Genomic DNA, 24,303 nt, shown 5'->3' on the forward strand with positions numbered 1-24,303 from the left:
TCATGGTATTCCATACTGTTTCCAAATTACCAGCACTTGGGGGCATACACAGAGATTGTTCTAGTAGTATTTGCCCTATTTAGCTAGTCTCAAACTGAAGGTCTGCTTGATATTAGACCTATACAGGTGGTAAAATTCCTCCTGTTTCTCCAACTAGGATTACTACCTATTTTCTGAGTAAAATAGGAATAAACCTTACTCTCTTTAATGACAAAAAGAAACCTCAGCATCAGAAGACTGATTACAAACTAAATATCTATTGGGTTTCTAATATTACTTTAACTTGAAAACAACAGCTTCTGAAATTTCTCAAGTGTTCAGAGTTAAATTTGAAAAAAATTTACAATTCCATAGGAACAAAAATTCAGAGAACATTAAGCACACATTTTACATTTCAGATCAAGACTTACACGAAGGAAAACATCAGCTCTTCCCCCACCCCATATAACTAAAATGGACCATCTGACATTAACTAGTTTAAGTTATGATACTGCAAGCCAAGATTATGAAAATTCTTTGCCCTAGAAGATCTCAAACCTTTGCTTCTTCTGTTCCTTGATTGTACCCCTCTGGTATATTTTCAACATTGCAGCAGGCACCCCACTCTTCAGTCCTAATTGAAAAGATTTAGAACAAAGAGCTTTATATAAATGTAGGAGCTAAGTCGTAAGTCTAATGACTATACCACCATCTAGTGGTAAAGTAGCTCAGTTCTAAAAATGAGGCAAATACATTTTCATCCCAGCATTTACATTTATGCTTCTTTTTTTTAAGTACGTGCTACAAATACCTCCTATATATTTCATACCTCCTGTGGGGACACAATCTTAAGATGGTCACTATGATCCCCACCTCCTGGTGTTCACACTCTTGTATGATTTCCCTCCAAGTTTGCGTCTAACCAATAGACAGGATGTATATCATTACACTATATAAGAATGTAGTGCCTGTCTTGCTGATCTCTCTCTCTTGCTGACTATAAGGAAGCAAGCAGACATGTTCACCAACCCCATGTGGCAAGGAGCTGAGGGTTATTCTGGCTGACAGCCAGCAAAAAGCTGAAGTTCTCAGTCCTACAGCTGCAAGGAATTGAATACTACCAAGAACCATGTGGATCCTTCCCCAAAGCTCCAGATGAGAACTCAATCTTGGCTAAAACCCTCATTACATTCTTGTGAGATCCTAAGCAGAAGACCCAGATAAGCTGGGCCCAGATTCGTAACCCACATAAATTCTGAGATAAGAATGTTGTTTTAAGCTGCCAAGTTTGTGGAAATACTGTTATGCAGCAACAGATAACTAATACACCCTGCCTTCCTACTACTTTAGTTTCTGTAAGCCTCAAGTTCTTAATACAAATAATCAGTGCAGAATGAAGCAACTTCTACCCTGATATATATGGTTGCCACCCCCCCCCCCCCGCATTCCTTAATACAGTCATCCCTCGGTATCCATGAGGGATTGGGTCCAGGACCCCTGGTAGATATCAAAATCCTCAAGTTTCTCAAGTCCCTCACGGTCAGCCTTCCACCACCCCAGGTTCTGCATGTGGATCGGGAGGGCCAATTATAAGTTTTAAAAAACCCTCTTTATCAAAAAAAAAAAAAGCATTAAACATTCAAGAAATAGAACTGCAAGACAACAAAAAGACAAGGTTATATCTGACTAGCACCAAGCCTATCTGAATTTCCAGACAGAAGAATCAGGGAGAAATATAAGACAACACCTACTTTATTATCTCAAAGTTTTTGACTAAATCTGTTCAATAATAGCTGCTTCCTCAGAGGCCACAATGTATACTCCTAGTGAGTACCAAAGGCAGACACTAAAAGCTCCTAAAACTCCCCTTTAGCCTGAGAGATTCTTTTCTACTAGCTGGATGTATGTGTCAAGTAACCACTTTGAACCTCAGTTACCATCTACAAAATGATGGTGCTGGTTTAGAATCAGGTTTTTTTCCCTCAAAGTGTGGTCCATGGCCTACCTCTATCAGAATACCTGGGTGTACTTGTTTAAAAAGTAGATCCCTGGCCCTACTCTGACCTCCAATTTTGAAGGGAGGCCCCAAAATCTGCCTAACAAGCGCCCTAAGTAATTCATATATAAGTTTGAGAATCATGCGATTATAGTTCCAAAGTCTCTTCTAGCAATTAAAGAACTGATTCTGGAGTCAGACTTGAGATATGTGTCAGGAGGGGGAAATTTCCCCCCTACCCGTCTTAAGTTCTTGTGGCTGGACTAATAATAAAATTGACACAAGACAGGTTAACAGGAGAAAAACAAATTTAAAACTGATTCTGACTTGGACCAAACCCCCAAAGCCTGAGCATTTCGCAATGCAACATATCTTTTGGTAAAACTTCTCTTCCCCCATTAAAAAACGTATATCCCTGCACATACAAGCATACATACATATATACATGTGTGTGTATATACAGTTGGCCCCTTCATTTCAGCAGGTTCCACATCCACAGATTCAACCAGCCACGGATGGAATTGGTTGAATCTGTGGACGCAGAACCCATGGATATGGAGAGGGCCAACTGCACATACTACACTGTTTTATACAAGGGACTTGAGCATCAAGCATTTTGGTGTTTGCAGGGGTCCTGGCACCAATCCTCCACAAATGCCAAGAGATGACTGTGTATAAATACACTAAGTCATAAGCTTGCCAGGTCCCTTCCACTTTCAAATGATACACAGAAACATGATGATCTTGTAGTTGACATCCCCTTTCCCTTTATTACCTATCCTGAGTTGAACTCTTGTAGTTAATATGGACATCCCCACTGCTAGTCACAGCACTGTTCCTGTTCTTCTTGGAACCACTTCGAAACAACTTAACTGCAGTCTTCAACTCTTCTTCATCCACAACAAACACATCTTTATAGAGAATTTCATACAATACAGCTAAAGGAAAAAATGACCAAAACTCCAATTGTCAAAATAAGAATTTTTATAACAATGTGAAAATAGCTATAACCCAGTATATGAATTCAATAGGTACCAACAAAGTTTTAAAAGAGCTATTTATGGTGGGCCACTCAATTTAAAGATCGGCAACAAATCATCTGAAAGCACACCCAAACATTTATAAAGCCTTCACATGCCTTGACAAACAGCTGCACTTGACTGAAATTGTTTTGAGTACACTGAATCGTAATGACCATTACTTGAACAGCAGAGTAGAATCTGAAGAAAAGAAAAACACATAGAACAATTAAGTGAATGTTAGATATCTTACAACCATGAAATACTTCAAATTAAGTTGCTAATCAGAAATTGATAAACTAAATGAATTTGCTTTTTAAAAAAAGTGACTTTCAGATTCTACATATGTGATATCATACAGTATTTGTCTTTCTCTGTTTGACTTATTTCACTTAGCATACATGTCAATCAAATCTCAGTAAGGCTGGGGAAAAAGTGAGTTTAGAATCCAAATACAGATAAATGAAAGCTGTATGCCACAAACAGATTTTCTTGACAGTGAGTTTTATTTTTTTTTAATTTTTTTAATAAGCGAAAAGAATCTGAAAAATATATATATATGTATAACTAAATTACCCTGCTGCACACCTGCAATTAACATAACACTGCAAACTAACCACACTTCAATTTTTTAAAAAAGACATTTTCCAAAATGGTTGTGCAATTTATACTCATACTAGCAGTATATTAGAGTTTTAGTTACTCCAGGTTCTTGACACAATTTTTCATCCTTTTTTATTTTTGTTCATTGTTTGGAGTTGTTTTTGTAGTTCTTTTTTGTTCCTTTCTTCTTCTTCTGCTCTCTTACGAGTTGATAACTTTCTTTAGTGTTACATTTGGATTCTTTTCTCTATTATGTGTGTGTATCTATTACAGATTTCTAGTTTGTGGTTAGCATGAGATTTATATATAGCAATCTCTCTCTCTATATATATATATATTTACACATGATTATTTTAAACTGCTGATCTCTTAATTTCAAATGCATTTTATCAACCCTGTATTTTTACTCTCCTTCCCTCATGATTACTGTTTTTGACATCATATTTTACATCTTTTTTGTGTATCCCTTAATGCTTATTGTGGATATAGATATTTTATTACTTTTGTCTTTTAACCTTCTTACCATCTTTGTATGTGGTTGACTTCCAAAAAGATGTGGTACATATATACAATGGAATATTACTCAGCCATAAAAAAAGAATGAAATAATGCCATTTGCAGCAACATGAATGGACCTAGAGATTATCATGCTAAGGGAGGTAAGACAGTGACTTTTAAATGTCAAGATTAAAATCACTGCTAAGGCAACACTGTGAGCCTCAATCACATTCCTGATAATATACCAAACAAGTCCCGATTTACGAATTTGCAAAAGATGGGAACTTTTACAAATTGAGCAAATAGAATAGGAAGCCTAACAGAAGTCAAACGACCCAGCTGAACTTCTAAAAATGGAGAAAACAGGTCAAATATCCCAAATTTAGACTATGGGGGGAGGAATTTCATTCAATTTATTCAAAATGTTATCCACTATATTGAATAGCAATATATCAATATGCTATATGGGAGCCTTCCTTAAAGAACTGAGGCACTGAGATGGCTATAAAATGAGTTAATCTCTTAGCTGATTCCTTCAATATCTAGTTTTTTCGAACAACATTCAGAGGTGAGGCTTACTAACCAAATTATTTCAGTAAAAATGCTCCCTGGCTCCATGTGATGAAATCTGTTTATATAACAGGTCCAAAACCTTTTTGAATTTTTCTTCAAAAACCTCTGTCTTGTGTAAAGGATGTAATCCCTAGTGATTACGTCTATTTTATTTTGAAGCCATCTCTGCAAACAACCTGAGGTAATAAAGACAATTCTCTGTGATCTATGAGAGGATAGTGCCACCAAGTTTCCTTGGCAGAAAATTATCGTAAGCACTCTTTTTTTCTACTTTCCTACACTACCCTGGGCTAACTTCTCCCAATGAACAAGTTCTCTGACCGCAGGTCTATTATTCTTCCCTAGTCTTTTTTTGCAATCACAACTCTATCAGTATAATCCATTTCAAAGTACTGAGAGGGAGTATCAAGCTAAAGTAACCCACAATAAAGTTTAAGTTGCAAAGTTTCACCCACCCCCAAGGGGTATTTGCATTTAAGAGGAGTTCATTAATCTAAAAGAACAGTGAGCAGATTTTGAGCTGAGAAGCCTTTTGTACTTTGGACTAGAATAACTGGAAACTCCAACAAAGAAAGGTTAATAACCAGAGGCAGTTAGTAAGGATTAGTTAAAGGAACCCAGCTAACCAGAACTGATGACTAAATAAGCAGGAAAGAAAACAAAGATGAGTATACAATTTCTCTATTGAAGTGGCAAGAAGTTCTATTTTGATTGGAAGAGGCAAAACTAAGCATGATGGCTTTTATGTTCCTGGTGGTATCTCAACATAAAATAATAATTTTCTCATACATACTTGTGGGTGGTGTGTTTGTTGGGGGTGGGAAGGTGGGATGTAATGGCAGTAAACTAGTTAAAAATGAGGCAGATCTAGTTACTGATGGGGATAAATATCTGAAAAGAACAAGTGACAGAATGTTAAGTATGAGCCCATCTACATAAAAACTAATAAATGAATAAATACATAGAGAATGAAATTGGGATACCCACCCAAACTTAATAGCTGTTACTTTGAAGCACATGAGATTGAAAAGCATGAACAGAAACTTGACTTTTCACTCTACATTTCCAGATACACGTTTCACTTTGTTTTAAATATAGTGTTTTTCTATTCTTTCTAGATAGAACAAATTGGCTGAGTGAAAATGGCTAGTTTCCAGTAGCATTCACTTTGACACTGGATAACTATGTAAAATGCAGAATTAAGTCAGCTAAAAAGGTGAAAGGTACTAGGGTGAACATTAGGTATTTATTTCTTCAAAAATGTGCTCTAAAATATATTTTATGCAAAGCTTATTAATAATGTTCACTGCTTTTAATAAAGTCATTTTTGAAAATACAAACAATTCAAATATAAATCTTAGGAGCCTGAACTGATACAGCAACTAAGTTTTAGGCAAAGCAAGGTGTCACACAACAAAAGTACCCTGCTGCCACCTGGCTCTTCCATACTTAAATTTCAATACAAACTAACATTCGCTTTATACATTCCCAAATCAGACATATATACAGTATCCTGTGCAATGCAAATACCCAACTGCTGTTAAGTGTTAGCTCTATATATATGTATGGATGAGACTTACACATGATATTCTCATGGCTGCACACACTAAAAAGGTCTTACATTTCTGTATTCTTATGGTTCCCAATGGGTGATGTTTTCCCCTTAATTAGCTCAAAAATATCTCTGTAAAATGTATAAGACTCATTTGAAAACAGAGCTGTATAATTATAGGAACTAGGTGGTAGGAATATGGATGTTCACTATACAAATCTTATAATTTCTCTCTGTATGAAAATTTTCAGAATAAAATGTTGGAGAAAAAAAATAACTGCAGGTTTAAAGGTTCCTGGTAAAGATCTAACTGTCTAAATCTCATCTCAGACAATGCTGTGTACAGTTGCTAAAACACAATAGCTAACACGCCTCTTCCTCAAACAAGTCTGATTATGTCACACCTTTGCTTAAAAACTCTGAATTGAGTGTTTAGGGACAATTATACTAATGTCTGAATTTACTTTGAAAGACATCAAAACTTAAGATGGATTGATGAATGGATAGAGGGGTGGTTAGATATGTGACAAAACAAGGATATTAAATATTAGCAGTGGACTAAGTGGTGGGCGTATGGATGCTCAATGTAAAATTCTTTTCGCTTTTCTGTATGTTTGAAAAACCTTCATAATAAAATACTGGAAAAAAGCTTCAATTGTCTATTCTGTACAATGAAAAGCCAAATTATTGGCACAGCCTACTACATCCCTCTAGCCTATCTTTTCAGCACTGTCTTCCCCCCATCCAGCTACTTGGCCTCAAAGGGTCTCTTGCTTCTATGCCTTTGTATATAGTGTTTCCTCTGAAGAGACCGCCCTTTATACTTGTTAAACTCATTTTTTTTAATACTCCACTTAAATGTCACAACCACCATGAAACTTTCTAAACTCCCTAAAGCACAGTGAAGGGCTTTTTCTTATATGCTCTTTGCATATAGTTGTATTATAAAACATATCACTTCACTGTAGTTATTTACATGTCTGTCTTCATAGCCTCTTGAGCCCTTAGAGGGCAAGGATTTTGCTGTATTAACTGTGGTATCCCCAAAACCTAGTAAACTGCCTGGTACACTACAGGGGCTTAATGTTTACTGAACAAATTGGCAGTACCATCAGTAAAATAATTAACATGCCCCAATTTATACTTATGTTCTAAGTTATCTCTTGCATCCTATTCAGTCTTTTCTATTCCTAACGCCACTTGCCTAGTTCAGGCCTTCTGTCTAGATTACTGTAATATTCTAACAGTTCTACCAGTATCTAGTCTTATCTTACCATCAAAATGCTGCCTGAATTTTGCTCCATGGTATGAAACAAGACAAAACTCAAATACTGTGTAATCTACATTCACTAATCAAATCATCTGGATAGAAGGCTTTTCTTAAAAACTTTTTGGAAGAAAAACTGTATGCTAAAAAACAATCTGTTTACCTGCTGAGAGTTCTCAACCAACTAAACAACCTCCTACTATTTTCCAAGCACCTTACTAGACAGTAGTAGCACATTGTCCCTGCACTTAAGAAACTTTCAGACTAATGAGAGAAACAGACATGAAAACATATACAAGGTGATAAACACTATACTTACCTGGGTGATGCTAGGGGAACAAAAAGGGAGGAAATAACTCCAGGGGAGGTGGTAAAGTTTCAAAGGAATTAACATTTGAGATACAAAGGAAAAGAACATGAAAGTTGGACTCTCTGGACACATGATGTACTAAGGTTGAAGTACAATGAAGCTAGAAAGAAGGTTTGGGACCCTTTAGGTTACTGAATGTCTAGCTTCAGAGTTTGATCCTTATCTTCTAGTCAATGGAGAGTCAATTAGGGTTTTGGGTGGTTTTTTTCCTATTACAGAGGAGTGACAAGATCAGGTTTGTTCAGAAAGATAGCTAACAATACTTAGGCTGACTAACTGGAGAGGAAAAGGCTAGTTGTAGAAAAGCTTGGCTTTTAGACTGTGCTTATTTTTTCATTAATTAGGTTTAAAAGGATGATTTCTTAATGATAAGCTGGCAGCATCATTCAATTTTTTATTTTAGTAAACATTCACTTATCTTCTTACCTTGTCTTCATAGCCATTATCTGTGACATGAGTTGGAGGCCTGCCAGGATAGCGATAAAGAATGAAATCCCGACTACATGGGTAGAAAACAAAGATGGATGAGAAGAGACAATTCAGTATATGCAAGAAATAGTTATAAGAACAAAGATTTGTGCTTTTAAACTGCCTACCTTATTCATCTAAAATAACCTAAATGTTTAAGAGGATAAATATTAATTCAACATAGACAGCTAACTGTCCCTAAAGTCCTATGCATTTTTAAAATGTATCTTAATTTGAGGAGAGGAGGAATAAAGAAAATAAATTGCCAATTGTATGAATGTAAGTTTTGGAGGCTCCCATTTATTTAAAGCAGGTGTTGGCAAATTTTTCTTGGTAAAAGACCAGATAACAAACATGGTTTTTGCAGGCCATATGATTTGCTCAACTTCGACTTTGTAGCCTGAAAGCAGCCATAGGCAATGCATAAACAAATGTACGTGAAAGCTTTATTTATGGACACTGAAACTGAATTTTATGCAATTTTCATATGCCATGAAATATTATTCTTTTGATTCTTTTTAACCATCTAAAAATTTTTAAAAAGCATTCTTAGCCAAGAGCCATACAAAATAACAAAAAGCAGGCCAATTCAAAAGGTTGTCCCTGATTTAAAAGCAACAACTGATTAGCTGCCTGCTCCATGCCTCTTCTGTACTACTTCTTGCTGGATTTAGTGAGGGATGAGCAGACTGCAAAACAGTAACTTGAACAAGTCCCCATACAAGAGGGTTCTGAGTCTATCAAGGTATATGCTATCTCACCATCCTAAGAACTGTGAAGGAGTCTTATACAGATCCAACTCCTTAAATGAACAAGATTCCCACTAGCCTCTAACCCACATTATATAACCTACTGCTTTCAGAAATGCCACTTTCGCAGTTTTAAAGACCAAAACAGAACTTCCAAAGCAGTAGGGCAGTGTTTTTCAAATTTTTCCACCATTACTGCCTCTCTAAAGAGCCTTTAAAAAAAATACGTTTCTTAATTTCCCTATAAAATTTTAATACTACAGATATACTGTATATCTGTTTTCATACTGTGACCCTTTGAAGGATCATAAACCAATGTAATATCTAATATTTGTTGTCCTCAGGAAACAATTTCTACCCTCTTGAAAGTGATATTGCCCCAATGAGCACACATGTACAAAAGGCACAAAGTTAAATACACAAAAATTCTAAGATAAGTATTCCGATTTTCTACAGGAATAGTACTAGCAGTTCTTAAAGCCCTTTATTCTTCCATTCAAACGGACACAAATGTAGAAGTTCTCCACCCCAAAATTACGCCATTGACTTTGCTTAGACCACTTCATTTGACTATCAATACATCAAATCTCAAATATTCCCAATCCTAAAGGGACTTTATTAGAAACCTTACACACACACACACACACATGCTTTCTCTCTTAAAAAAAAAAAAAAAGAGATCCAACTTACTTATAAATTAGAGAAAGAGCTCTTATTTCCAGATGGCCAGCACTTTCCTAAACATAAACAGTGCATAAAGTTTTTAAAAGCATTCTGTATCTAGGAGGTAAAAGTTTTCGCAAGTTCAACAATTGTTTTTTTAGATGCTTAGCACTGTTGTAGGTGAAGAATTTGTACAACACACTATAACTTGCTTTGAGGCTTGGGATACTGTGATAGTTACTTATTAACATAAACTTATTCTGAGAAAAAATTGGACCTAAAGATCTTCTTAGTTAGCTATTAAGTAACAAGGACAGGAATATGGGAGATTTAAAAGACACAATAAAAATGTAATTAGTGTAAGAATACGAAGTTAGCAGGGTATTTAGTAAATGTGTTAAGTCCAGAACTATGGAATTAATTTAATCACATAAAATTATTTTTAATATGTTTAGGAATCTTACTCCCACATAAAAGAAGGATAACTACAAATCAGGAGAATTGTTTAATAAAAAAAATAATGACCTAGTAACATTCATTGCCACCCCCCTCCCCCATTAAAGTGAAAAGGCTTGGGTTAGTCCTGTTCCCAAGTAGTGTATACTCTTTCACTAGTCTATAGATGATAAAATTGTTAACACACAATTTTCAATATTCAACACAAAACAACAGGTCAATTCCCAGCCTCTAAACTTTTGCAAGAACTATTTGATTCAACACAGCTGGCTACTTAAGAAAATAGACTGGGCCTAGCTAAAGTGACACAGCTGAATGATACTTAGGCTACTATTCCAAATACTCTGAAAAGATTAAACCCCCATATTTGATCTTACCTTGGGATCTCCCAACCGTTCCAGGTATTTCTCAAAAGATCCCTCCACATACTTCAAAAATAAAACAAACTTGACTTAACCAAATACATAGCATTACTGAAATCTGATTATATTGCTGTTGTTCAGCTGAACAATTATGGTATTAAATGACTACTTTGCACAGCACCTCAAGAAGATTTGTACATACACAAAAGTTAGTGGAGAAAAGCTGGACTATAAGACTATCTCAGGAACTGCTCCTGGCTTATCCACATACCAGTGCATTTCATCAAACAGTATGCCTTTGGAGTTTCTTTTGAAATGCCAACTTAAGTAACGACAATTTTCATAAATCAAGCAAGCACAATAATTATAAGGATTTCAAATTTGACAGCAGACATGCATTTACAAAGTTAAACTGAGGAACTTTAAAAGGAATTTCACTAGTTTCAAACAAAGCACAGGCAACAAGGGAACTTTTTGGGTGATGGAAGTATTTTGTATCTTGACTGCAGTAGCAGTTGCTTGACTATATTATTGCCAAAACTTAAAACACTAAACTTACAATGGTGAATTTTATGATATGTAAAATATACCTCAATAAAAATTAAACTCAGGAAATATGATATACATTTAGTTCCATGCATGTATATCACTAGACTTAAAAAACTATGTTAATTTTTCTCAGTTTCCTTTTTAAGCAGTTTTGAGGCATAACTGACATACAATAAGCACACATATTTAAATGGCACAAATAAGTTGACTTACGTATGCACCCATGAAACCATCATGACAATCGTGATAGTGAATATATCCATCACCCCCGTAAGTTTCCTTGTGCCCCTCTATAACTTCACTAACCCCCAAGCAACCACTGATCTGCTTTCTGTCACTACAGATTGACTTGTATTTTCTAGAGTTTTATATAAAGGAAATCATACAGTATGTACTTTTTTGGGGAGGTCTGGCTTCTTTCACTCTGCATAATTAATCTGAGATTCATCCATGTGGTTTTAAAATTTTACAGACATCTTTGTTACTCAAAATGTGGTCCTTGAACAACAGCAAGCATCACTCAGGAATTTAACTGCTGAAATCTGGGGCCCCAGCTCAGATCTAGTGAATCAGAATTGTTTTTTTAACAAGATCCCCAGGTGATTTGTATGCACAAAAATACTTGAGATGCACTGCTTTACACCATGGTCTTGCATTTGAAGTAATTTCACAAATAATCCTTTCCCCAGGTGTGGTGACCACTAATTAACTTCAAGGTAATAAGCTTTAAAATCAAGAAGGCTTCATATAGTTTTAAAATTCACAGAAACCTGTTGAGAAAATTAAGAGTAAACCTCGAACAGCAGGCAAATACCCATAATATAGTCAGGAGAACAAATAGTACTGGAAGGGCTAGGAATGTTTAAAACAACAAAAAAACAAACAACAAAAAAAACAACAGCCACAGGAAAGGGCGCACTTCAAATCAGATCTTGATAAAACCTTATTTTGTTAACAAGAATTCAAATACTTCAACGTATACGAAGATGCCTTCTAAAAGTTGTTTTAAAGTTAATCATTAGTGGCAGAGCTCCAATTACCAGTTTGTCACATGAAAAAGACATGTTCAGGAATAAGTTGTTTCCTTAGAGTTAAGTTTTACAAGATTCTTCAAGTTGACTGGCTGACAATCACTGTGCATAGAATTAAGAAAGAACACAAGGGGTTCCCATTTATACAAATTTAAAAAATACACATTTAAAAATATTAACATAGCCAAACCCCTCGTGAACTGATTACTTGTTTAAGAGAACTGTGATATGGATAACAGTCACAATGTGACTTTTTGGGTGTGGGGGTGAATAAATAGTGGGAAGGATAAAGATTAACTTTCTTAATTTTTAATTAAAGTACAAAACAATCTAATTCTGGGAGAAGATCCAGAAGCATGCTACTAGCTAGGAGGAAGGAAGTCAACTGAAAATTAAATATTTGCTATTGAGAGGAGATTGCGGGATATAATATTCATGCGTAGGTACTCAAAATTCATTTCCTACCTGCTACATATTCTATGAGCAACTCTCCCTTGGGTATGTATTCTACTTACAGACTCAAACGTTTGTTGATTTTCTCTCATATATGAGACACAAGCCTTCCTGATTTCCAAGTGATGGACCTGGCTGCAAAACAACTAAAAAGAAGAGAAAGACCAGCTCACTGTCAGCAGTTATTTGAAACAGAAGCTTCTAAGTTAAGACTATGAACTGGACACTCAAGTCCTCCCCTTATTCAGAACATACGTAGGAAACTGGGAAATTAAGTCCTGATCTTACTAAAATCTGTTTTTGTCATCTTTAGCGATACAGAAGAGGTATGATTCTGTCATGCCCCCCCTTTCTACTACTATAAATTTTTCCTTAGGCATAAAATTTACGGGAAGAAGGTGCTGCTTATAAAGGATCAAGATACATTTCAAAGTTTTCTTTAACCCCATTACTTTACCTCTTACATTCCAAAGTGGCATTTAGAAAACAGAGAAGATAGCAAAGGCACAGCAATATATTTGAACTAATCAGCAAAGGCATGCACCAAGCTAATAAGTAGAGAGACCCTGATGTTTTAAATAGGGAAAAGGGAATTTCTGTTGTTCTGTTTGGGTGGGCTACAGGTCTTCTAGCTACAGAACTGTGCCAAATCTCAAACTCCAAAAACTCAGCATAGAGAAGATGTATTTGTTTTCCTTTTACCTGCTCCGAAATAGCCCGAAAGAGGCAAGAGGCATCCTTGGCAGTCAGCTTTCGAAACAGCCCTAAGCTGCCTAAGTATTCATCCATTGATGCCTCATTCAGAGACTTCTGGCCGCAGTACTTTTTCCATCCTTTATGCATTGTGCACAGGGGGTGGAGTTGGGGTGGGGGAGAAAGTAACACAGGTGTGGCAAGAAGGAAAAAGCAGGGTGCAGGTAGGAATGGGTAGCAGTAACAGGGCTTGCTTATGCAGGTATCCAGAAAGCAGCCCAAAGTCTAGGCACGAGAAGGCAGTTGGAGTCAGCGCTGCACAATCTTGGCACTTCTCAGGAGCAGGAGAAGCAAAGGGCTGGCCCAGGATAAGTCGGGACCCTGTGAAAAGAAGAGGAAGAGCCGATGCTCCTAGGAATAGAGAACTTGACTTGAGAAGGAGACGTGGGAGCGAGAAGGAACTTGCAGAGTTACCTTGTTGGGGAAGGGTGGGATTAACCCAACCAGCCCAAGGTTGAGAGAAGTATGCACAAGCAGCTGAGCTTCGGGACCAAAAGGAAGCCGAGTCTGCAGCTTAACTCAAGGCAACTGCTGCACGAGGTTGCAAAGGGACTGCAATAAGGCTCAGGTGTGTATGATGCAGCCCAACCCACATTACATTGCTTTAAGATCTCTGCCCGAATTTTCAACCAGTCTCTGCCCAAGTTCCCTGCTCCCATCATAGTTTCATGTAGATGAGAGGAAAAAAAAATAGGAACATAATTAACTGAGTAAGCATTTGTGTTAAGACTACCTTAAGAAACAAAGAAAATGGGAGGGAGAGGGGGACTCCCTTGATCTAAAAGGGCAGAGGTCACAGTTCAAGCAAAGTAAAGGGCCAAAGCAAGTTATCTGGATATTTCAGGTATGATGTTTAAGTAATCTCATTTATTTCTCCTAAATAATAATAACCCTCTGCTGGGACCACAGAAATTAAATCCATTAGTTATGCTAGAAAACACTAATACAATTCTTGACTAATGTCTCCAAACTACCGTACAACATTTACAGAAAGAGAAATTGCAAAAAGTGTCTTTCTCTGAAAATGCAAACAATGAAAATTTAAAATGAAGCTTAATGGAAGAAATATCTTACCCACAAACTTGCTAATAGGCTACATTTAAAATGCTGTGGCACCACACTAGAGGTGTTGGACATGAGAGGCATGTTTCAATGTTTAGGGCACTTTTCTGGAAAAACTGCTCTTAATTCTGAGAAAACCAAAGTAAATACGACTGTACTTTTTGTAAGGTTCAAAAACAGCACTGGTCACTTGTATTACTTGATTTCACTGTCAAGTGTTATTTAAATGCCAAAATCCAATTCCGTTCTTACTTTTTCTAAGTGTTTTAAGAAATAAATAGATCTAAAGCTGGCTTTGGAGAAGCTGCAAAATTAAGCTGCTTTCAGAATTGTTTTTCTGGTATCTGTGGCTCCAGTAGTAATCATGACTGCCTCCAACAGGAAAAGCATCAATAATCAATTTTACAATTTAGGAATGAAATAAAAGCATGGTAGAAAAAATAAAATCTTGACTTTCTTTAGCATGCCAATTTGAAATTACCTTGACTAATTTATTTTTCAAAGAAACCGAAACACTGGTGCAGAAGTTCTGAAACATGGTTTGGGAAGAGGGATCACCATCTTTCTTTAAGACCATAAATTCACTGAGAAAAACTGAATTATAGTGAAAAAGTTAATTCATTTTTGGCATTTTTTACTTGTAGAGAAAAATGTAAATTCTTCATATTTATTGCTATTTATACTAAAAATATGGTATATAAAGCTTCAATCAATATTAACCCATACACTTCATTTTGAAAAAGGGAATAGAAGAAGGGAAAACTGGGAGAGGGAGAGAGAATCAGAAAATAGGTGAAAGAGCAGGAAACAAAGAGAAGAAAAATTAGAGGCAGGAAGACAAAGAGAGATAGAGGAAAGGGAAAGTAAACACACAAAGAAAACACACAGAAAGAGACCCATACAAATTCAGTCAATTGATTTTTGACAAAGGTGCAAAAGCAGCTCAATAGAGAAAATAGTGTTTTTATCAAATGCTGCTGGAACACCTGACATCCATATGCAAAATAAGAACAATGATCCTCAAACTATACCTCACATCTTCTACAATAATTAACTCAAAATGGATCAAAGATCTAAATGTAGAACAAAACTTCAAAACTTTTAGACGACAGCATAGGAAAAAATCTTCAAGACCTTGAGTTGGGAAAAGAGAACTTAGATATGATATAATAAAAGAAAAATTGATTAATTGGACTTTATCAAAATTCAGAACTTTTGCTCTGCAAATGACACTATTAGGAGAGTGAAAACACAAGCCACAGACTGGAAGATACATGTCTGACAAAAAAACTTTGTATCAAAAATATATAAAAGAACTCAAAAGTCAACAATAAGAAAAGAACAATACAATTTAAAATGGGCAAAGATCTGACTACACATTTCACCAAAGATATAGGAGCGCCTAATAAGCACGTAAGAAGGTGTTTAACGTCATTAGGAAAATGCAAATTAAAACCACAATGAGGGCTTCCCTGGTGGCGCAGTGGTTGAGCGTCCGCCTGCCGATGCAGGGTATACGGGTTCGTGCCCCGATCTGGGAAGATCCCACATGCCGTGGAGCGGCTGGGCCCGTGAGCCATGGCCGCTGGGCCTGCGCGTCCGGAGCCTGTGCTCCGCAACGGGAGAGGCCACAACAGTGAGAGGCCCGCGTACCGCGCAAAAAAAAAAAAAACAAAAAAAAAACACAATGAGACATCACTACACACCTACTAGGGTGGCTATGATAAATAGTACAGACAATAACAAGTGTTAGCAAGGACGTGGAGAAACTGGATCCTAAGTAAAAGCAGCCAGATGCAAAAGGGGCATGATTCCAAAAGATATGATTCCATCTATATGAAATATACCAAAAGAACAAATCTACAGAGAAAGAAAGCAGGTTAGTGGTTGCCTAGGGTTGAGATGGGAATAGGTACTAAATGCAAACAGGCACAAAGGATCTTTTTGATGGATAAAAATGTTATAAAACTCTTTTGTGGTGACGTTTGCACAACTTTGCATAATCACTAAGAATTACTGAACTGTACACTTAAAACTGGTGATCTTTTAATAGCTTTATAACATAGTTCACATACCATACAATTCACTCACTTAAAAGGTGAATTTCAATGGTTTTTTAGTATATTTACAGTTGTATGTCCATCACAATTTTACATTACCCCAAAATGAAACCCCACATCCCACAACCATCAGCCTCCAATCCTCCTATCCCCACCAACTCCATGCAACCACCAATTTACTTTCTGTCTCTACATATTTGCCTATTCCGCACACTTCAAATAAATGGAATACAATATACAGTTCTGTGTAACTGACTTCTTTCACTTAGCATGATGTTTTCAAGGAGCACCTATGTATCAGTATTTCAATCCTTTGTATAGTTAAGGCAGATTTTATTTATCCATTCATCAGTTGACAGACATTTGGGTTGTTTTCACTTTTTGACTATCATGACTAAGGATGTTATAAACATTCGTGTCCAAGTTTTCGTTTGGACATTTCTATTCTCTTGGGTAATACCCAGGAATGGAGTTGCTGGATCATATGGTAACTCTATGTTTAACCATTTGAGGAACTGTCACCACTTTCCACAGCAGCTGCACTATTTTCATTCTCATCAGTAGTGTATGAGGATTCCCGATTCACATCCTATCAACACTTACTGTCCATCTCTTAGATTACAGCCATCCTATGTGGGTATGAAGTGGTATCTTGCTGTGGTTTTGTTTTGCATTCCCCTGATGGCTAATAATGTTGAGCAGCATCTCTTCATGTGCCTATTGGCCACTTGTATATCTTTAATGAGATACTACTACATACATCTTAGAATGACTAAAATAATTTTTTTTTAATGACAATACCAAGTGTTGACAAAGATGCAGAGCAACTGAAACTCTCGTATGTTGCTGGTAGGAATATAAAATAGTACAGCCACTCTGGAAAAATAGTTTAGCAGATTCTTATAAAATAAAAAAGAGTTGCCATATGACACAGCAACCCCACTTCTGGGTAAATATTCAAGAGAAATGAAAACTTAAGTTCACACAAAAACCTGTACATGAATATTTATAGAAGCTTTATTCATAATCATGATTCCTCCCAAACTGGAAACAATCCAAACATCCTTCAACTGGTGAATGGACAAACTGTGGTACATCCATACAACAGAATACTCCTCAACAATAAAAAATAATGAATTATGGATATATACAAGAACATGTGTGAATCGCAGATGCATTGTGCTAAGTAAAAGGAGAGATTCAGAAGGCTACATACTGTATGACTGCATTTATATGACATACTGGAAAAGACAAAACCATAGGAAGGAAAAACAGATTGGTTGCTGCCAGTAGTTAGCATTGTAGGAAAGGGTTGACTACAAAGGGATGACAGGAGCGGATTTATGGGTGTGGTGGAAGAGTTCTGTATCTTGATTGTAGTGGTGCTTACATGATTATGCATTTTTCAAAATTTATAGAACTGTACATGAAAAATGCTAATTTTGCTGTATTTAAATTTAAAAATAAATAAAACAAAAATAGTAGAAGGAACAGAATTTACAGTTGAGGAGCTCACAAAACAGACAAGGTTGGAGAGAAAAAACAAGAAAATTAGAGGATCAATTCAGGAAAGCCAATATCTAACTAACAGGAGTCTCAAAATGAGATGAAGAAAGCGGAGAGGAAGAAATAATGATGATGATGTATGGAAAATTCTAGCACTGCAGGATATGACTGTCTATATTTAGATTGAAAAGGTCCATGAAGTAGCCAGAACAATGAAAGCAAAAAAGATGATCTGCAATGCATATAACAACATTCTAAAGCTTTCTGAGAGGAAAAACAGGTCTTAAAAGATCACACATATGAATAGCAATAAACTTCTCATCAGAAGAACTAGAAGCTAGAAAACAATGAAGTTCAATATATGAGGGGAAATTATTTCCAACCTTGAACTCTATACACCAAGCTACCAATCAGATGGAAGAGTAGAAGGCATTTTCAAACTTGAAAGATTTAAAAAAATGCGCCTTACTGTCAGAAAGCTAGTGGAGGATATCTGAAACCAAAACAAAGAAGTTAAACCACAAAAAGGGGTGGGGCACATAGAATCCTGGAAACAGAAGATTCAACACAAGAGAAGCAAAAGGAATTTTTAAGATAAGGATAAAGGGGAAATCCCAGGAGGACAGACTTTTAAGCAGGACTAGATAGAGAACAACCAGTTCAGGTAAAAGAAAAGAGAACTCCAGCACAGACATAGTAAAACATAAATAATAATAAAAGTCATAGATAACCTAGCATATTTAAACATACTAGGAAAGATGGCCACCTCTGTTGGAGTTTGGGAATAGTTCTATAGAAAACTGAGCAAATGAAAAAACAGAAATGAGGTAAACAGTTTTATAGAAATGTAATCAATCAACACTTACTACATGGCTCATATGTGAATACCGTACTCAAAGAATCATAATAATGTCAACACTGAAAACAGATCTCACCATAACTGATAAACTAAATTTGTTTTTGTTTTTTAAATTTAAATATCACCTGTAGACTTCCCACTGTGGAAGCAAGGGAGGAGGGAGATAAAGCCTCTCTTCCACAGTAGGAAGTCTACAGATGATATTTAAATTTAAAAAACAAGTTCGAAAATATCACTTATAAAACATATAAAATAATGTAATATGGTTACCTACAGGAAGCAGGATTAGAGATGGGGAGGAATGGGACATAGAACTGCTGTTTCTTGTTATAAGTCTTGTAGAACTAGTTAAAATTTTATATATTTACATGTATTAAGAAATAATAAAATTAAAAATTCAATAAAGTGAGCAAGAAACAGACTGGCATAATAAATTGGGAAAATAAATGATAAGTAGAATGTTACAGCTAAAAGGGACCTCTTATTTTACAGATGAAGAAACGGGTTTCAAATAATTATAAGCCTTACCCAAGTTTTCACATCCAATTGGCAATAGTACTAGGACTAGAACTACATATTGTCTCCTGATTCTTGTATAATTATTATAAAGAGGAACTGCATACTAAAGAAGAAAAGATATGAACAAGGACTCAGAGATGGTTAAGTACAAGTCATGTTCCCCAAATTAGTACAATAGGACTTTTTTAAAAAAGACCTGTGGGACAATACTAGAATTCATCCTGTATATAACAGAAAGCAATTTCATAGTATTTAATAGTGTCCTTTGAAATATCTATTGCATTGAAATCCAAACTGGCTATTTTTCCACAGCAAACTACTCCAATCCTGCAAACCTCTAGAACAGTGGTTGGTTCTTAAGTGAAGGGCTTGAAAAAGGATTACCCCATGCCCAGAAATTCTGATTCAGCCAGGTCTGGGGTGGGTCCCAAGAATTTGCATTTCTAACAAGTTCTCAGGAGATGCTGATGCTGCTAGCCCAGGACCACACTTTGGGAACCAGTGCTCTAGAACAAGGTGTTCCACAAGTTATTAAGTATTCCTAAGAAGAGAGTTTCAAGGCCACCTACCATAATCCTGTCTTTGAGGTTCATATGCCCATTAGCAATATTGAAGGAGTCAAGGAATGCTAAAGTTACCTGCCTAACTTTGACCTGGTCTTTCCCGTAAGGGGAAAAATGGTTTAGGAAAAGGCCAAGTCAAAGTTAAACAGGTAACTTTAGCATTCAAGTTACTAATGGTTTTTAATGCGCTACAGCTACTGCTTTCAAATTTTCAAAGTTTAAAAAAAAAAAATTTTCAAAGTTTGAGAAATGTTACTCCAGGAATTTTTCTGTGGTCTAAATCTAAGGTTGTTGGAATAATTACATAAGATACTGCATGACAAGTGCGTAGCACATAAGTGTTTAAGTACTGACTGCTGTTAACTGCTACCTGCCAAATAAAGTGGTTCACTAAGAAATTATTCTTTGGTCAAAAAAAGAAAAAAATATGGTAAGAACCAGAACAATTTCACCTAAATTCTTGAAAATAATGGGAAGAAAAATAATTGCCTTAAAGACCTTTTAAGCACTGTACTGTGGGTACAGATTAAAATAAAACAAATGGAAGAAAATTAAAATAATTTAAAATAATTATCATTTGACCTGTCATAAAATTGACGTGCTTTAATTTTACAACTACTTTCCATACTGTAATTCAACTTGAAAATGGGATTTGTTGTTTTAACTGGAATTGCCTATTTCTTCTTTCACTGATGAAGTAGGGAAATTCTTTGAAGTACAACATATAAATACTGATAGTTTTAATTCTAAGATAACACTCCTTCATGTCGCAACCAATTATATGAGGTATATGCCGGGAATTTTTTTTTAACAGCATACATTGTCTGTGACAATGTGTGTATATGGTATAGTTGCAAATGTATAATTGTAAATGTATAAAAATGATGCTTCTGAGTTATTTTAATTTCTAAGAGACAATATGGTACCGTGAAAAGAATATTATGAACTTTGTTATGCCACTTTAATCTCTGCATCAGTTTCCTTATCTGTAAAATAAAGGAGATGGGCTGTATGATCTCTAAGCTCTCTTTCCGGTCTAAGGAACTGTGATTCTCTGTGATTCAGTGGTGGGTAACAGATTTGCCCTCCCTTTAGATGATCAAATTTGTGATCAACATTAACCATAAAAATAGCTTATAGGGGGATTAACATATCATCCTGGCAAATTGTGAGGCTGTGGCCCACATAAAAATGAATGATAAATCTTACCTTATCAAACGAAATAAACAGACCTACGTTTTTAAAGGTAACAAAATTTGTAACTATATGTGGTGATGGATGTTAACTAAACTTATTGTGGTAACCATTTTTCACTATATACATACATCAAATCATTATGATATACAAGTTAAACAATGTTACATGTCAATTATATCTCAACAAAGCTGAAAAAATTAACAATAGATACATGTATATAAGGACTTGTAACAACCTGCTGAAAAGGCAATTAGTATTTTTTTAAAAACATAATACTAAATCATTTAACTATTTTTAGTACCAAATAACAAGGGGGCAATGGGGGAAATTGCTCTGCAACTCTACAGAACCTTTTTAAGGTCTTTCATTACTGAAAAATATAATGGTAAACTGTCTTTTTTTAAAACATGTTTTAACAGCACTCTGAAACTAGAACCTGTCACTTCCTTTCATGGTGAACATTTAAACAGAACTAGCAAAGCAAGGTTAATGAGGAAAAGAAATACAATGGTCCCAAAACAAAATTTGGCCAATACGGCCCTATTCAACCTCCTCAAGGAGACAATAAAGAAAAAGAACTGATTTCCCAGAGCAGTTATCCTTGCTCAGATATGCAAAACAGAAGAAACATTACCAAGAACCACTTGCTTTCATTTCCCTCTCTTCCCTACTTCCACCTGAAGCATTCTAATACAGATTAGAAAAAAAGGAAAACAGTATTCTTTAAAAATATATCATCTTGACACAGAAATACTGAAGGTTGCTTTCTGTTGTTTTTTTTAAGCTACTTGCAGTGTCCAATCTGTCTATAGACAGACAGGGGATTGAAGAAAGGGAGAATAAAGACCAGAACATTCTTTTCTTTGTTTTGATGCACTGAAAAGACTCGGGCACTTAAACCTCTAAGTACACTTCAATTCTCTAACTACAACCCCAACTAGAGACTGAATATGAATTTAAATATGAAATTCAATGAAGATTTTGTCTTCTGTATCATTTAGGACAATATACTGTGAATTCTAGGAAAATATCTCTAAGCCTATTCCTACTTCTTAAAACAAAAACTCTAACCAAGAGAAAATGTCTTATTTCAACATTTTTTATTTTCAAATATGCCACACAATTGTTTTTATGTCTTAGAAATCACCTATGAGGAAAGCTAGTTTTACTAATTCACAAATGGAAAAACTGAAATCCAGAAAATTACTTAGGCTGAAAATTTAGGAATGGTTTTCACTCCTAAATTTGGGGAGTGTATTATCCACCCACTTCATACAGTAGTGGAAAAACCACCACCATGTTCTGGACAAAAGGGGAAATGAACAGTAACAAAGATGCAATATATGGCCTCTCACAGACATCATTCTAACAGTGACTATCAGTTCAGCAAATACTTTAGAAGCACACTTAACAGTAAATGAGTAAATTACAACACTGTATTGCTTTACCAGATAGCCCAATGTAATATATCCTAAAATAATTACTACAAACGAAAATAATTTTCATTTAGTTCCTTTTATCAATTAGAAACAGTACTACACAAGACATTATGGGTTATAGATACTGAGTTAAAGTATTAAGGTTAGTGTCAAAATGTGTTGTTTGGCATGTTTTAAACGAAGAGAAAAATTTATAATTTGTGTTGTATTATAAAAACTGGAAATTACTAAACTTAAATGTATTTAATCAGAGGGTTTAATTATAAAGGAGTCTAACAGTTACCATCAAATATTAATGAACAATGACCAAGGAATTACTGAAGTTGGCTTCCGTCTAGGGATTCTTAACCTGGGGCGGCCTCAAGGTACCTGTAAATTCCCTGAAATTCATAGCAAAATATGTATATGTGTGAGTAGAGAGAGAAGCAATAGTTTTAAGTATTTTGAAGGGTTTCATGACCCCAAAAAAGCTTAAGAACTACTGCCTCAGAAAGCAGGACTGTAGCCATCAAAATAAAATCATGACACTGGAATTCCCTGGCAGTCCAGTGGTTAAGACTCCGCACTTCCAACGCAGGGCACACAGGGAGGACATAAAAAAAGGAAAATTCATGACAGAGTGTCAATCATAATAGATAATTTCAGCCAGGATACAGTAAAAATTCATAAAGACAATAAGGATCTAGAAGTGAAATACTAAAATAGATGAGACATGATGGTATAAAAACCCCTCAAAATATTTTTTAAGAATCAATATCAATGTCAAGAAACATGTATTTTACTTTCCCGTTTGAAGCTAGATTGTTTTGCTCACCTTTTACCTAGCCACCAACAAAAATCATAAGAATTCAAAGAACTATACAAGACTGTGCTAGAATATTCATGTAAGGAATTAACCATTTAACAAGGAGTTAAGTGTGATTTGGTGGTTATCCTAAACCTTTCTCCATATAATCTTTTACTGGAAAACACTATAGCTACTGCTGTTTATAAACCTCTGATTTTTAACACCATGTTTATCCGAAAATCCCCAACAGGTAACCGTTCTTTGACAGACCCTTAAATACCATTAGAACATTACATAGGATCAGCACTACTATGTTTTAGATGCCATTCCTATAGATGCTTGATCCTACAAACTTCACCATATAATGCGATGGTCACATCTTTCTCTTGAACAAGAGACATACTAGATATTTTGAAGTCAAGTCAAAGAGAGTAGGAAATGAATGTGTGCATGACAATGTTTCCTAGACCCAATACCTAACCAAGATGAGAAAAGAATACTAAGTTACAGAAGTGCGTTTATCATTTACGGATAACCAACTGTTTTTCAGGCAGAGGATACATGAATGTATAGTTCCTCCTCAACTATACTTAAGAGTTCCTCCAGAGCAGGAATCATGTCTTGAGTCCTGCTGATGTAAAAAGTAGATTCTTATCATGCACTTATGTTTAAAAAAAAAAAACTAAGAAAACAAATAAATGGGCTTGAGCCATTTAGGAAGTAAAGCTGAGAGTACCTGGTGACCAATCATATATAAAGGGTTGGAGCTGTAAGAATTAAAGCCTGGAAGACTGACTAAATGGTGACACCATTAACAGAGATAAGGATCTCAGAAGGATGAAAAGGAGAAATATGATTTTAGTTTGGGGCATATCAAGTTTAGGGTGCTTAAGAGAATTAACAGAGTGACATGACCTATAAGCAACTGGAAATACCATGCAGAAGCTCAAATCACAGTTGGGGGATGGAT

The 24,303-nt window shown here is 35.6% G+C and overlaps 1 protein-coding gene across 1 annotated transcript in view; it reads right to left on the bottom strand.

Annotated features, from left to right (window-relative positions):
• Window positions 1–24,303, bottom strand: part of ALG13 (ALG13 UDP-N-acetylglucosaminyltransferase subunit) — a 74,340-nt gene that overhangs the window by 41,483 nt on the left and 8,554 nt on the right. The window contains 9 exon segments of the mRNA XM_060292005.1: window positions 538–613; window positions 2,751–2,913; window positions 3,114–3,195; window positions 8,284–8,356; window positions 9,765–9,811; window positions 10,571–10,621; window positions 12,651–12,734; window positions 13,291–13,432; window positions 13,434–13,662. Coding sequence (XP_060147988.1) covers window positions 538–613; window positions 2,751–2,913; window positions 3,114–3,195; window positions 8,284–8,356; window positions 9,765–9,811; window positions 10,571–10,621; window positions 12,651–12,734; window positions 13,291–13,432; window positions 13,434–13,662 — 947 coding nt within the window.

The sequence above is a fragment of the Globicephala melas genome, chromosome X, assembly GCF_963455315.2.
Source record: "Globicephala melas chromosome X, mGloMel1.2, whole genome shotgun sequence".
NCBI lineage: Eukaryota > Metazoa > Chordata > Mammalia > Artiodactyla > Delphinidae > Globicephala > Globicephala melas.